Genomic DNA, 14,402 nt, shown 5'->3' with positions numbered 1-14,402 from the left:
CGAATGTTCTTTCTCCATGGGCCAGAAAAGTGCAGTTGCAGCACCTTTGGAGGAGGCTTTCACAACATCCTGGAATATATCTACCTGGTAATCTCTCAATAACTTGGAATAAAGTGCCTGCTTTGGGTGTCCAATATACAAACAACATGGCCTGCCAATCAGAGCCAAATGAGGGCACTTGGAGTCTCCATATGAAGGATGCTTGGCCTGGGATAGAATCTGTTTCACTTCTGCTTGCAGTGGGTTTGGAGGATTCTGCAGGCACAGTATTAGTGGTATCTTTCCAGTGCCTACTTAAGAGCATTTAGATATAGAAGGAGCTTGGGGTTCAAGTCCACCCCTGAAAGTGGCAACACAAGTAGATAGGGTGGTAAAGAAGGCATATGGCAGATGTGCCTTCATTGGTCGGGAGATTAGTATGAGAGTCAGGAAGTCATGTTGCAGCTCTGTAAGACTTTGGTTAGACCACATTTGGAGTATTAACAATCATTTTAAAGTTTAGCAGAGGAGTATTTAAAAAAAAAGAAATTGGAGCATTGTGTTCAGTTCTGGTCACCCCATTAGAGGAAGGATGTTGAGGTTTTGGAGAGGGTGCAGAAGAGGTTCACTGGGAAGCCTGGATTAGAGGGAATGGGCTACAAGCAGAGGTTGGACAGATGGATTGTTTTCTCTAGAGCATCAGCGGCTAAGGCACAGATAGGGTAGAAATATCGAATGTATTTTGATGTATTGGGGAGATGTGTGGGGCAAGTTTGTTTTTACACAGAGAGTGGTGGGTGCATGGAACGCGCTGCCAGGGGTGGTGGTGGAGGCAGACACAATAGTGGCATTTAGGCAGACACATGCAGGGCAGGGTAGGGAAGGGAAGACGGGCAGGGAATGGAGGAATACACATCATGTGCAGGCAGATGAGATTAGTTCAATCTGGCATCACGGTTAGCACAGACACTGCGGGCCGAAGTGCCTGTTCCTGTGCTGTACGGTCCTATGTTCTACTGCAGGTAGCGCAAATTGTAAAGCATTGAGGACAGGGCTCATTGCTGCCCAGTGTACCACCGCTTGAAGTTCAAATCCTCTTTTCCTGTCAGCCAAATGCTGTGTTGGTGCAAGAAAGATGTAAATTTCATCACCACTGTCTGCTTTCTCCAAGTTAGGGGAAGTGGTCTTCATTTTCCAGGGTTTTGCTGTGAACATTTATTGGTGCAAGGTGGTAGATTGGCTGAGAGATGCTGCAAAAGGGCCAGGCACAGTAGTGTAGCAGTTAGCATAACGCCTTACAGCGCCAGCGACCTGGGTTCAATTCCAGCCGCTGCCTGAAAGGAGTTTGTACGTTCTCCCTGTGTCTGCAGAGGTTTCCTCTGGGTGCTCCGGTTTCCTCCCACGTTCCAAAGATGTATGGTTTAGGAAGTTGTGGGCATGCTATGTTGGCGCTGGAAGTGTGGTGACACTCTACACAAAAGATGCATTTCACTGTGTGTTTCAATGTACATGTGGCTAATAAAGAAATCTTATCTGGTAACAAGGGAGCAGAAATGGGTCCGTGCAGCTGACAAAGGTATGGAGATAAGGGCGGTGTTTAAATCTGATTACCTTTGATGGGATGCATTAGACACCACCCCACTCACCCCCACACCCCACCACAGACACACACATCACAGACATACAGATTCCTTAACACACTTAGTGATTACTGGTGAGGCGTCTGCACTCCTGTCTCCTCTGCCACAACCCCACAAAACCCTTGGCACCCTTCCTGCAAAGGCACAGGTTAAGACAAGGGTGGTGTAGGTACTAGAGCCACTGCCTCACAGCTCCAGAGACCCGGGTTCAATCCTGACCTCCAGCGCTGTCTGTGTGGAGTTTGCATGTTCTCCCTGTGACCGCGTGGGTTTCCCCCAGGTTCTCCAGTTTCCTCCTACATCCCAAAGACGTGCGGGGTCGGTGGGTTGATTGGCCATTGTAAATTGCCCCTAGTGTGTGGGTGAGGGGTAGAATCTGGGGGGGAGTCGATGGGAATGTGGGGACGATAAAAAAAGGATGACAGTAATTGGATTGTTGATAGTCGGTGCGTATTTGATGGGCTGAAGAGCCATGCTGTACAACTCTGTGACTCTAAGTTAATATAAACAGCTTCGTCAACTCCTATAAGCCAAATGATGCCACATGAAGGTTCATCCAGTCAGTTTAATTCTATACGGTTCTGACGCAATTACTTCCCTTCAGGTTCTGTAACGCAGTCTTTTTTCAAATCAAAATGCCAGACACTGGCACCATATTCCAGCAGCATCACCAGGGCCCTTTAAGCTTTTGAATCGGTGCAGATTTAAATCAAAAGTTTAATGGGCAAAGCTATTTAATGACCAGCTTTTGGCATCTGTTCTTTCAGTGATACATGAAAGGAATTAAATTTTAACAAGAGACACGCAGGGAGCCAAGTATTGACCCTTTGCGTCTGTCACTAAATACCTTTTATACATAAGCAAGCTTGTGCTGACTGGCTGAATTCTAGCAAGGGTGATGGAGACAAAACCCCGTAACACTAGAAATATGGCTGGATCTTAGCAGAGAGACACCTAACAGCTGATGCTGTCGGTTAGTTACTTCTACATAATAGAGGATATTAGAGGAATCAAGGGATTATAGAGTCATACAACACGGAAACAGGCCCTTCTGCCCAAATGGTCCATGCTGACCAAGACTCCCATCTAAGCCAGTCCCGTTTGCCCACGTTTGGCCCATATCCCTTGAAACCTTTCCTATCCATGTACCTGTCCAAGTACCTTTTAAATGTTGTTAATGTAGCTGCCTCAACCACTTCCAATGGCAGCTCATTCCATATACAGACCCCTCTCTTGGTGAAAAGTTTGCCCCTTAGGTTCCTATTAAATCTCTCCCCTCTCACCTTAAACCTATGCCCTGTAGTTCCTGATTTCCCCAACCCTGGGCAAAAGACTGTGTGCATTCCCCCTATCTATGCCCTTCATGAATTTATGGACCTCTATAAGGTCACCCCTCAGTCTCCTACACTCCAATGAATAAAGTCCCAACCTGCTCAACCTCTCTCCATAACTCAGTTCCTCGTAAATCTTCTCTGCACTCTTTCCAGCTTAATGGCATTTTTCCTGTAGCTGGGTGACCAAAACTGAACACAGTATTCCAAATGCGGCCTCACCAACATTTTATACGAGGGAAAGTGCTGCAAAATGGCATCAGAAGAGAAGATCAACTACAATCTTGTTGAATGGTGGACGAGGTTTGAGGGGCTGAAGGCACGCCAGTGGCTCAACTTCGTTAGGAGATTTGGTCTGTCACCAAAGACTCTTACAAACTTCTACAGATGTATGGTGGAGAGCATCCTGACTGGTTGCATCACAGCCTGGTACGGAGGCTCCAATGCACAGGATCGCAAGAGGCTGCAGAGGACTGTAGACTCAGCCAGCTCCATCACGGGCACAACCCTCCCCACCATCGAGGACATCTTCAAGAGGCGGTGCCTCAAGAAGGCAGCATCCATCACTAAGGACCCTCACCCTCCGGGACATGCCCTCTTCTCATTACTACCACCGGGGAGGAGGTACAGGAGCCTGAAAACTGACACTCAGCAATTCAGGAATAGCTTCTTCCCCTCCGCCATCAGACTTCTGAATGGTCCACGAACCCATGAACACTACTTCATTATTCCTTTTTTTAGTAATTTTATGCCTTTGCACTGTACTGCTACTGCAAAACAACAAATTTCATGTCATATAAGTCAGTGATAATAAATCTGATTCTGATCTATCCCTGCTTCTGTTTCTTATGTTCTTTACATTGATTTTCAGAACAGGGGCCAATTTCTGACCATTGGATTATTTGGATCGATATTCTGGAACTCCCAACTACACTGTGGGAGTACCTTCACCAGGATAGCAATGATTCAAGGTGACTCAACCCCATCTTCTCTCTGGTATGAACAGGAAGGAGAAGTGGTGTAAGCAGATATGACAGCAATGTTTGGGGCATTTATACAGGCACAGGAACAGGCAGGGAATGGAGAGACACAGACCACATGCAGGCAGATGGGACAAGCTTGGATTGGCATCGTGGTCAGCATGGATGTCTTGGGCTGAAGTGCCTGTTCCTGTGCTGTACTGTTCTATGAAAAGAGAGATGGGCAATGAATGTTAGTCTTGCCAGGAATACTCACATCCCATAAATAAGAATCACAACTGGGAGCTTGTTTTAATTTTCTTGGCAGTACCATGACAGCACTAGAAATGTGCCTGTAATGCACTGGCAATCACCAGATCAGTTCACTCAGCAATGAACCCTAGCCACTCAAGTACACCACAGCTACTTCCAGCATCCGGACCTCTTTGCCTTTCCATGCATAGAAGGCTATGGACCCAAGGCAGGTAAATGGGATTAGTGTAGATAATGGGATGCATGGACTTGGTGCCCCTAAGGGCCTGATTCCATGCTCCATGCACTATGATGCACGCTTGCCTACATCAGTCAGAATATTGAGTACAGGAGTTAGGACATCATGTTACAGCTGTACAGGACATTGGTTAGGCCACATCTGGAGTACTGCGTACAGTTCTGGTTGCCCTGAGGAAGCAGGAAGGATGTCACTAAACTGGAGCGGGTACAGAAAACATTTACTGGGACTGAAGGGCTTGGGTTAGAATGGGAGGCTGGGACTTTTCTTCTTTGATGCGTAGGAGGCTAAGGAGTGGCCTTGGTCAAGTGGGGCCGAGATAAGATGAAATGCCAACATCTCTTCCCTAGGGTAGGGGAGTCTAAAACTAGAGGGCACAAGTTTAAAGTGAGAGGGCTAAGATATAAAAGGGACTAGAGGGGAAAGACAAAAGGGATCAGAGGGGCACACACAGAGGGTGGTGGGTATATGGAACGAGCTGCCAGAGGAAGTGGTAGAGGTGGGTACAATTACGACACTTATAAGGCATTTGGACAGGTACGTGGATAGGAAAGGTTTAGAGGGATATGGGCCAAATGGGACTAGCTCAGTTAGGCAACTTGGTCGGTACGGACAAGATGGGCCAAAGGGCCTGTTTCCATGCTGTATAACTCTATGACTCCATATGATGAAGACTGAGGCTCTGTGACTCTATGACGATGACGCTATGACTCTAACAGTCCAGCCTGTGCCCGTGAAAAGAGAAATGCAGGTCTGGAGAAAGTTAAAAGAAAAAAGTTTTCAAGATGTGGAGACAAGGGTAGGGTGGTGATCGGGGAACAGAACACAAGACAGCTCATCACAGGAACAGGTCTTTCGGCCCACGATGCCTGTGCCGAACACGATGCCAAATTAAACCAAATCCCTTCTGCTTGTACATAATCCATATCCCTAATTCCCAGCATATTCATGTGACTATCCAAAAGCCTCTTGAAGGGGACGGAAGGGTAAAAGATGAGAAATACTAAATGACAAGGGCGATGATGATGCAGGGCAAAAGGGGAAGGAATGACTGCAAAGATTCCAGAAGGGAAGAGTAATATAACATGCATTTCAAAGATCAGGAGCTGTTTCCAGGGTGAGGGGAGGAGGAAAGAATACATTGGGCCATTTTTGTTTTACAGAGCTTCTTTTCAAACCGAGAAAGAGCCAAATTTAAGGTTTTAAACTGGGCATGCAGCTCACTCAAGCACTGCAAAGTATACAGTTGTGACAACCAAACACAAGTACGCAACAGTAAAGTTTATAAACTGAGACACAAGAGATTCTGCAGATGCTGGTATCTGGAGCAACGCACACAAAATGCCAGAGGAACTTGGCAGGTCAGGCAGCAGCTATGGAGGGAAATACACAGTCGGCGTTTCGGGTCGAGATCCTCCATCAGGGAAGTTTATAACCTGTTGTTATGACGGGCAGTGCCCACATTAGGGTAGGAAAGAGATGGACTCACCTGCCCACAGTGAGAGAGGATCAGATTCAGTACCTCCAGGGTCAGGCGCACAGCCTCGGGGTCAGCCGTCCTGAGGGAGGTGCAAAGGGCAGAAAACAGTTCCTCTTGTTGCTGTAGTTTCTCACAGTGCTCAGACCCCATCTCCGCAATGTTACCCAACAGCGTCAGGACCTGCATTAAACACACGCACAAATGTGTTGTACAAGGCTGCTGCAGAACCTACAGCATTGAAGTACGCTGTGAAAGTCAACCTGCGCTATAATAAATCAGACAACAGCAGAACCAAACAACATATGATTAACACTTTATTATCTTAACGCTAGCGGGAGTAAGGGATACAGAGAAAGAGTAAACAGTGTAACCCGAGCTCTGTACTGATCCCACTCAGAGATTCACCGGTTAATGTCCCCACCTTTATACCCACTTCATGAGAAAGCTTCGTGGGAAGTTGTACTTACTAAGGCAGTTGCTTACAGCAAGCTTTTAGCAAAACAAGATATGTCCAAAAAAACTTTTCTTTCTCACCTGCACCTGGACATTTTTACAGCCATAACTATAGTCACCCCATGGTTGAGGCATTATCACACCATGGGAGGAATAGCTGCACACCATTAACCCTTACATTGCCCATCATTAACCCTTGCATGTCCAGTTATCTTTTACAAGACTGTTTCGCCCAACTGCTCCATGCCAGTCTTTATGCTCCATTTAAGGCTCTTCCAATACTCCATCGTCTCATCCTTTCAGCACATTTACCCTTTTCTTTCTACTATATATATTGCAACGTAAGCAATAAGCATTTGGTCCTTCAGGTCTGTTCCACTGATCACCTACCTCAACAGCAATTCCCCAGGCTATCCTCATATCCATTAGTATCTAGAAATCTATCCATCTCTGTTCGGAATGAACTCGATGACTGAGCTTCACAGCCTTCCAGGATAAAAAAAATTCCAAAGGTTCACCCCCTCTGAGTGAAGAAATTTCTCATCTCAGTCTTAAATGGCTGACCCCTTATTCTGGGACCTTGATCCTCAGCTAGGGGAAAATATTGGTGTTGGTATTGGTTTATTAATATCACTTGTACTGAGGTACAGTGAAAAACTTGTCTTGCGTACTGTTCATACAGATCAATTCATTACACAGTGCATTGAGGTAGTACAAGGTAAAAACAATAACAGAATACAGAGTAAAGTGTCACAGCTACAGAGGAAGTTCAGTGCAGGCAGACAATAGGGTGCAAGGTCAAACAAGGTAGATTGTGAGGTCAAGAGTCCATCTCGTCATATAAGGGAACCATTCAATAGTCTTATCACCGTGGGGTAGAAGCTGTCCTTGAGCCTGGTGGTACGTGCCCTCAGGCTCCTGTATCTTCTATCTGATGGCAGAGGAGAGAAGAGAGAATGACCCAGGTGGATGGGGTCTTTGATTACGCTGGCCGCTTCACCAAGGCAGTGAGAAGTATAGATAGAGTCCATGGAGGGGAGGCTCTCTGGATGCTGAGGAAATATCCTCTCTGCATCCAGACTGGGAGCAAGTTCTATATTCCAACCACTTTCCGGGAAAGGAAGTTTACTCCTAAATTCCCCAAGGGATTTACTAATGGCCACCTTATGTGGATTGCTTATAGTTTTGATCTCATCCACAAGTAAATACATTTTCATCTTTGCCCTGGAGTGGGTGCTCCATCAGATGAGATGTTAAACAGGTTTACATTCAAATTCAGATTAGTTTATCATCAGATACACTGCAGTAGAATGAAATTCCTTGCTCGCCTGAAGCTCACAGAGTAAACAGTGCACATGGTGATACTTAATACAACAATAAATACAGGGACAAGCTCGAAAACAACATAATGGTGCAGAGTCTAGTAGTGCAAACTGAGGTAGTGCAGAAAGACATGTGAAAGCAACAATAATAGAAGAGGTAGAATTAAGACTTTGGGAAAATGGCTGCACCACTGGGAAGGGGATGTGAAAGAGGTGGTTGGTTCAGAAGTCTGATAGCAGTGGAGAAGTGGTTGTTCTTAAGTCTGGTCATCCAGGCTTTCGAGCTCCTGTAACTTCTCCTAGAAGGCAGAAGAGAGAAAAGGGAATGGCCAGGGTGACAGGCATCCTTGACGATACTGTTAGCCTCCCTGAAGCAACACACCGTGGAGAAGGACTGGAGGGAAGGAAGTGAGGAGCCTGTGACGGACTGGGCAGTGGTTACCACTCTCTGCAGGTCTGTCGCTCCAGAGCAGAGTAGTTGCCATACTAGGCTGAGATGCAACTCATCAGGGTATTACCTATCGCGCATCTATAGAAGTTCAAGAGAATCCTTGGGGTTGTTATTCACCAAGTCTTGGATGATATTTGCCGCTTAATGAAGATCAAAGAAAGATTACCTGGTCATAACTTTTATAGATATGCCATAGAAAGCATCCTATCCAGATGAATCATGGCAGCCTCCCCCTCCATGGACTCTTGTCTTCACTTCTCGATGCCTTGGAAAACCAGCCAACATAATAAAAGACCCCACCCACCTTGGACATTCTCTCTTCTCCCACTTCCCATCGACTCTTGACCTCACAATCTACCTTATCATGGCCTGCACTGCACTTTTTGTAACTGTAGCACTTTATTTTGCATTCTGTTATTGTTTTCCCTTGTATTACCTCAACGCATTGATGTAATGAAATGATCTGTATGGATGGCATGCAAAACAAGTTTTTCACTGTACTGCGACAATAATAAACCAATTTACCAATTTATTGCAGTTTGTGTGAGATTGCTGTGTGAAGATTAGTTGCTGTGTTTCTTCAGTAGTCACTTGAGAAAAAGAGTACTTCATCACATGTAAGCAGCTTCATGATCTCCTCAAAGAGAGCAAGAGAAACACAAGTTCTTTTCTTTAATAAATTTTTGTCCCTATTGAACACCTTAATGACTAAAAACCAATGAGCTTTGAAATCAAATGTTCAGTAAACTAAAGATACTTCCCTCACACAGTACCATCAAGGAATTAATTTCAATCCTCATTTAAAATTTACAACTGAGGTTTAAAATTCCAGCTAGCACACCAAGAAAGAGCTAAGATGAAGTTTCCAGCAGACAACCTGACTGTGGGGCATCGCTGTTGACATTTAGCAATGGTGATTATTGTGTTCAGATTAAAGGAAATTTGCAGAATGTGAAAGAACAAACAAATTTGGGGATTCTTGTTCACAAGGTACTAAAAGTAACAACTCTAATGGATAAAGCTATAATAAAGCTCAGAGTATATTGTGTTGAGTGATCTATATCAATGATCGCAAAAGTCAAAATGCAATGCAAATCCATGCTACCCTTCAGACTACACTTTGAGGACTGAGATAAAAACAGAGAGTGCTGGAACAATGGGTAAAACAGTTTCGATGAAAAGTCACTGAGCATCTGCTTCGCCCAGGACCGCGAGAAACTGCAGAGAGTTGAGGACACAGCCCAGCACATCACGGACACCAGCCTCCCCTCCTTGTCTTTACCTCTCACTGCCTTGGTGAAGCAGCCAGCATAATCAAAGACCCCACCCATCCGGATCAATCTCTCTTCTCTCCTCTTCCACTGGGTAGAAGATACAGGAGCCTGAGGGCACATACCACCAGACTTAGGGACAGCTTCTACCCCACTGTGATAAGACTATTGAATGGTTCCCTTATACGATGAGATGGACTCTGACCTCACGATCTACCTTGTTGTGACCTTGTACCTTATTGCACTGCACTCTCTCTGTAGCTGTGACACTTTACTCTGTACTGTTATTGTTTTTACCTGCACTACATCAATGCACTCTGTACTAACCCAATGTAACTGGACTGTGTAATGAATTGACCTGTACGATCGGTATGCAAGACAAGTTTTTCACTGTACCTCGGTACAAGTGACAATAATAAACCAATACCAATACATTAACTGTTCCTCTCTCCAGCACTTTCTGCTCCAGATCTCCAACATCTCTGCAGCATTTTGCTTTCTGGTTAGAAGACTAACTGCTGATTTGGGCTTCAGATCATAGGAAGGATGTTGAGGAAGGGAGAGGGTTTAACACTAGCATCCTACCTGGGATAAGGGAACATTAAAAAAAAACTTTATTTATTAAAAACTATGTGATTAAGGTATGGTTTGATAACTTAATGAAGAGAGGGGCAGATTGCGTACAAGCCCTTTGAGAGACCTGAGGGTCAAGAATGAGAAGAGACAGACTCAAGATTAACTCTCAAAGAGAATTTATCTGTCTGAAAATCTGTCAAGGTAATGATGCAGCTTTACAAAACTCTGGTTAGACCACACTTAAGAGTACTGTGTCCAGTTCTGGTCGCCTCATTATAGGAAGGATATGGAAGCGTTGGAAAGCGTGCAGAGGAGATTTACCAGGATGTTGCCTTGTTTAGAGAGTATGCATTATGAGGAGAGAGTAAGGGAGCTAGGGCTTTACCCTTTGGAGAGAAGGAGGATGAGAGGAGACATGATAGATGTCTATAAAATATTAAGAGGAATAGATAGAGTAGACAGCCAGCGCCTCTTTCCCAGGGCACCAATGCTCAATACAAGAGGGCATGGCTTTAAAGTAATGGGTGAGAAGTTCAAGGGAGATATCAAAGGGAGGTTTTTTACCCAGAGAGTGGTTAGGGCATGGAATGCACTGCCTGGGGTGGTGGTGGAGGCAGGTACATTGGTCAAATTCAAGAGATTACTAGATAAGCATATGGAGGAATTTAAAATAGAAGGATATGTGGGAGGAAGGGGTTAGATAGTCTTAGGCGAGGTTTAAAGGTCAGCACAACATTGTGGGCTGAAGGGCCTGTATTCTGCTGTATTGTTCTATGTTCTATGAAAAGGACAGTGGAAGGAGATTCAATGACAATATTCAAGGCAAATATTTACACTACTATAGGGAAAGAACAAAGAACAGAGGCAATTGAAAACACGAAAACTGTAGATGCTGGAAAGGTAATGTAGAACACAGAGCACAGAACAGTACAGCACAGGGACAGGCCCTTCGGCCCACCATGTCTGCACTGACCATGATGCCAAATTAAACTAATCCTATCTGGCTGCACTAAGTCCGTATCCCTCTATTCCCCACCTGCTCATGTCTATCTAAATGTCTCTTAAACATTATTATCGTATCTGCTTCTACCACTACCCCAGCAATGTGTTCCAGTCACCTACCACTCTCTGTGTAAAAAGTACACCCCCGTACATCTCCTTTAAACATTCCCACTCTTGTCTTAAACCTATGCCTTCTAGTATTTGACATTTTCACCCGAAGAAAAAGACTCTGTGCTTCTCATAATTTTATAAACTTCTATCAGGTCTCCCCTCAGCCTCTGATGTACCAAAGAAAACCTCTCCTTATAGCTAATACTCTCTAATCCAGGTAACATCTTGGTGAACCTAAATATGAAATAAAGTCAGAACAAGCTGGAAACACTCAGCAGGTCAGGTAGCATTTATGGAGGAATAAACAAAGTTAACCTTTCAGGTCTGAGACCCTTCTTCAGAGCTGGGAAAGAGAGAAAATAAATTAGTTTTCAGTAGCAGTGGGCAGAACAAAGGGAATATCTCTGATAAGGTTCATCTCTGCTCCCAAGGATGGTGGAGGCGAAATCATGAGAAATACTTAAGGTAGGGATAGTTAAATATTTGAAAGATTGAAGAATTGAGGGTTGTGGGGAACTGGCACAGAAGAGGAGTTGAGGCCAGCAGAGATCAGTCATGATCATTGAATCCTGCTCCTATTTTCTTGTGTACAGCTCTTTCACAGAGCTAGACAGGCATGATGTGCCTACGACCATGCTGCATCATTCTGTGATTCTGTTTAGAACAGACCAGAGACCGTGGATAGACCGGAACTCACAATCAAGGTATGTGATTGTAACAAAGACTGTGTCAACGTTTCAGAACGGCTTAGATAGCTTCAGGAAGAGAGAATAAAAAGATTGTCGAATGGCAAAGGCAAAGGTATGATCTCATGTAGAGTAATGAAAATCAGGGATGCTCATTGTGGCAGAATTAGACAGCAGAGATCTTGAAAGGTAATAGGATTGTAGACTCAGCCAACTCCATCGCAGGAACAACCCTCCCCGCCATTTATTATTGTCACTTGTACCGAGGTACAGTGAAAAACTTGTCTTGCATACCGATCATACAGATCAATTCATTACACAGTGCGTTGAGGTAGTACAGGGTAAAAGCAATAACAGAATACAGAGTAAAGTGTCACAGCTACAGGGAAGTGCAGTGCAGGCAGACAATAAGGTGCAAGGTCATAAGGTAGATTGTGAGGTCAAGAGTCCATCCCATCGTATGAGGGAACCATTCAATAGTCTTATCACAGTGGGATAGAAGCAGTGGGATCGAGGACATCTTCAAGAGGTGGTGCCTCAAGAAGGTGACATTCATCATTATGGACCCTTGCCACCCGGGACATGCCCTCTCCTCATTACTACCACGGGGAGAAGGTACAGGAGCCTGAAGACCCACACTCAATGTTTTAGGAACAGCTTCTTCCCCTCCGCCATCAGATTTCTGAACGGTCCATGAACACTACCTTGTTATTCCTCTTTTGCAGCATTTATTTATTTTTGTGTATAGTAATTTTGATGTCTTGCACTGTACTGCTGCTGCAAAACAAGAAATTTCACGACATATGTCAGTGATAATAAACCTGAGGGAGGGAGCTCAGTACCAGTATTTGAAGAACAGAGACGTCAAATCCAAACACGTACAGAGGGACAAACTCACCAGTGTGTTAATGCCGCCAGAGAAAGGTATCAGCTGGAGCAACACCGGCAGCAGATTAAGGCTGAAGATGGCTGAGCAGAATCGTTCATCGCCAGCTGCAGAGAACAAGTAACGGTCAGTTATTGACACGAAGTCGGAATCTGAAATAAACTCAGAAAATGCTGGAAATGTTAACCAGTTCTGACAACGGTGAATAACCAGGCAAAATGCTAACTGTTTCTCTCTCCTCATTCTGAGTTGTTATAGCAGCCAGTTTTTACCTGTTTATTTTTTATTCATTCAACTGCTCTGTCCAAGACCGTAAGAAACCGCAGAGAGTTGTGGACACAGCTCAGCACATCACGGAAACCAGCCTCCATGGTTTCTGCCTATACTTCTCGCTGCCTCAGTAAAGCAGCCAACATAATCAAAGACCCCACCCACCCCGGACATTCTCTCTTCACCCCTTCCCATCGGGCAGAAGATACAAAAGTCCGAAAGCATGTACCGCCAGGCTCAAGGACAGCTTCTATCCCGCTGTTATGACTATTGAACGGACCCCTAAGATGGACTCTTGACCTCACAATCTACCTCATCATGGCTCTTGCACCTTATTGTCTGCCTGCATCGCACTCCTCTGCAACTGTAACACTTTATTCTGCTATTGTTTTCCCTTGTACAACCTCGATGTACTGATGTGATGAAATGATCTGTATGGATGGCATGCAAAACATTTTTCACTGCACCTCAATACATGTGGCAATAATAAACCAATTTACCAATCAGAGGATGTGGTCTTTGCAGGCTGACTCAGCATTTAATTGCCCATCACTAGTTGCCTTTGAGAAGGTGGTAGTGAGCTGCCTTCTTGCACCGCTGCAGTCCTTGAAGTGTGGGTACACCATCTTAACAGACTCACCGGTGAGATTGTTGAGGACCCACAGGCATTCCCGAGTCACGGACGGCTGCGACTGCAGGAACTTGCTGATGATTGAGCTCAGTGCCTGCAGCACACGACAGTCGAGCAGCTGGCCTCTGCACAGGGCTGCCTCACAGCTTGCTATCAGATTTCCCAAGCAACGGGCCACGGGGTAAATCAGCTGAAACAGCAAGGAGAGAAATATGCTTTGTACGATAGAACAATGGTTCCAAGGAATAGCAGGAATAGTATGATGGACGGAATAGCATGATGGACGGAATAGCAGGGCCAACTCTGAGATTATTACTGATGGTCCTCACCAGTGACATCCTTGGGTTGCTAAAGATTCTGTCAAAGTCCAAGTTCTTCATTAAATATTTACTATATACTGTATATAGTCATACAGCACAGTAACAGGCCTTTCAGCCCACTGAATCCATACTGGCCCATCAAACACCCATTTACACTGATTCGCCCCACATTCCCATCAATTCTCTCCAGATTCTACCACTCACTTACACATTAGGGGAAATTTGCAGTAGCCAATTAACCTACCAATCTGTGTGTCTTTGGGATGTGGGAGGTGGTGGGGGAACCTACGTGGTCACAGGGAGAACATGCAATCTCCACATGGAGAGCACCCAAGGTCAGGATTGAACCTAGGCTGCTGGAGCTGTGAGGCAGCAGGCCCACCAGTGGAAGCACTGTGCCGTGCAAATTATTAAAATGACATTTATTGAATATGTTCTTTATCCAGTGGGCCATAGAAAACATCTTATCCCGATGCATCACAACTTGGTATGGAAACTGCTCTGCCCGAGACCGCAAGGAACT

General features: G+C 45.0%; 1 protein-coding gene across 2 annotated transcripts in view; it reads right to left on the bottom strand.

Annotated features, from left to right (window-relative positions):
• The window catches only part of tmco6 (transmembrane and coiled-coil domains 6), a 49,743-nt gene that overhangs the window by 10,366 nt on the left and 24,975 nt on the right, over positions 1-14,402 (bottom strand). For both annotated transcript variants that reach the window (XM_052013816.1, XM_052013817.1), the window contains 3 exons: positions 13,569-13,749; positions 12,671-12,765; positions 5,910-6,080 (listed from right to left, as the gene is read on the bottom strand). In XM_052013816.1, coding sequence (XP_051869776.1) covers positions 5,910-6,080; positions 12,671-12,765; positions 13,569-13,749 — 447 coding nt within the window. The remainder of the gene's footprint in view (positions 1-5,909; positions 6,081-12,670; positions 12,766-13,568; positions 13,750-14,402) is intronic.

Source organism: Pristis pectinata, chromosome 4 (genome assembly GCF_009764475.1).
Source record: "Pristis pectinata isolate sPriPec2 chromosome 4, sPriPec2.1.pri, whole genome shotgun sequence".
Lineage (NCBI taxonomy): Eukaryota > Metazoa > Chordata > Chondrichthyes > Rhinopristiformes > Pristidae > Pristis > Pristis pectinata.
Note: the sequence above shows the minus strand (reverse complement) of the source record. Positions and strands in the feature narration are given on the sequence as shown.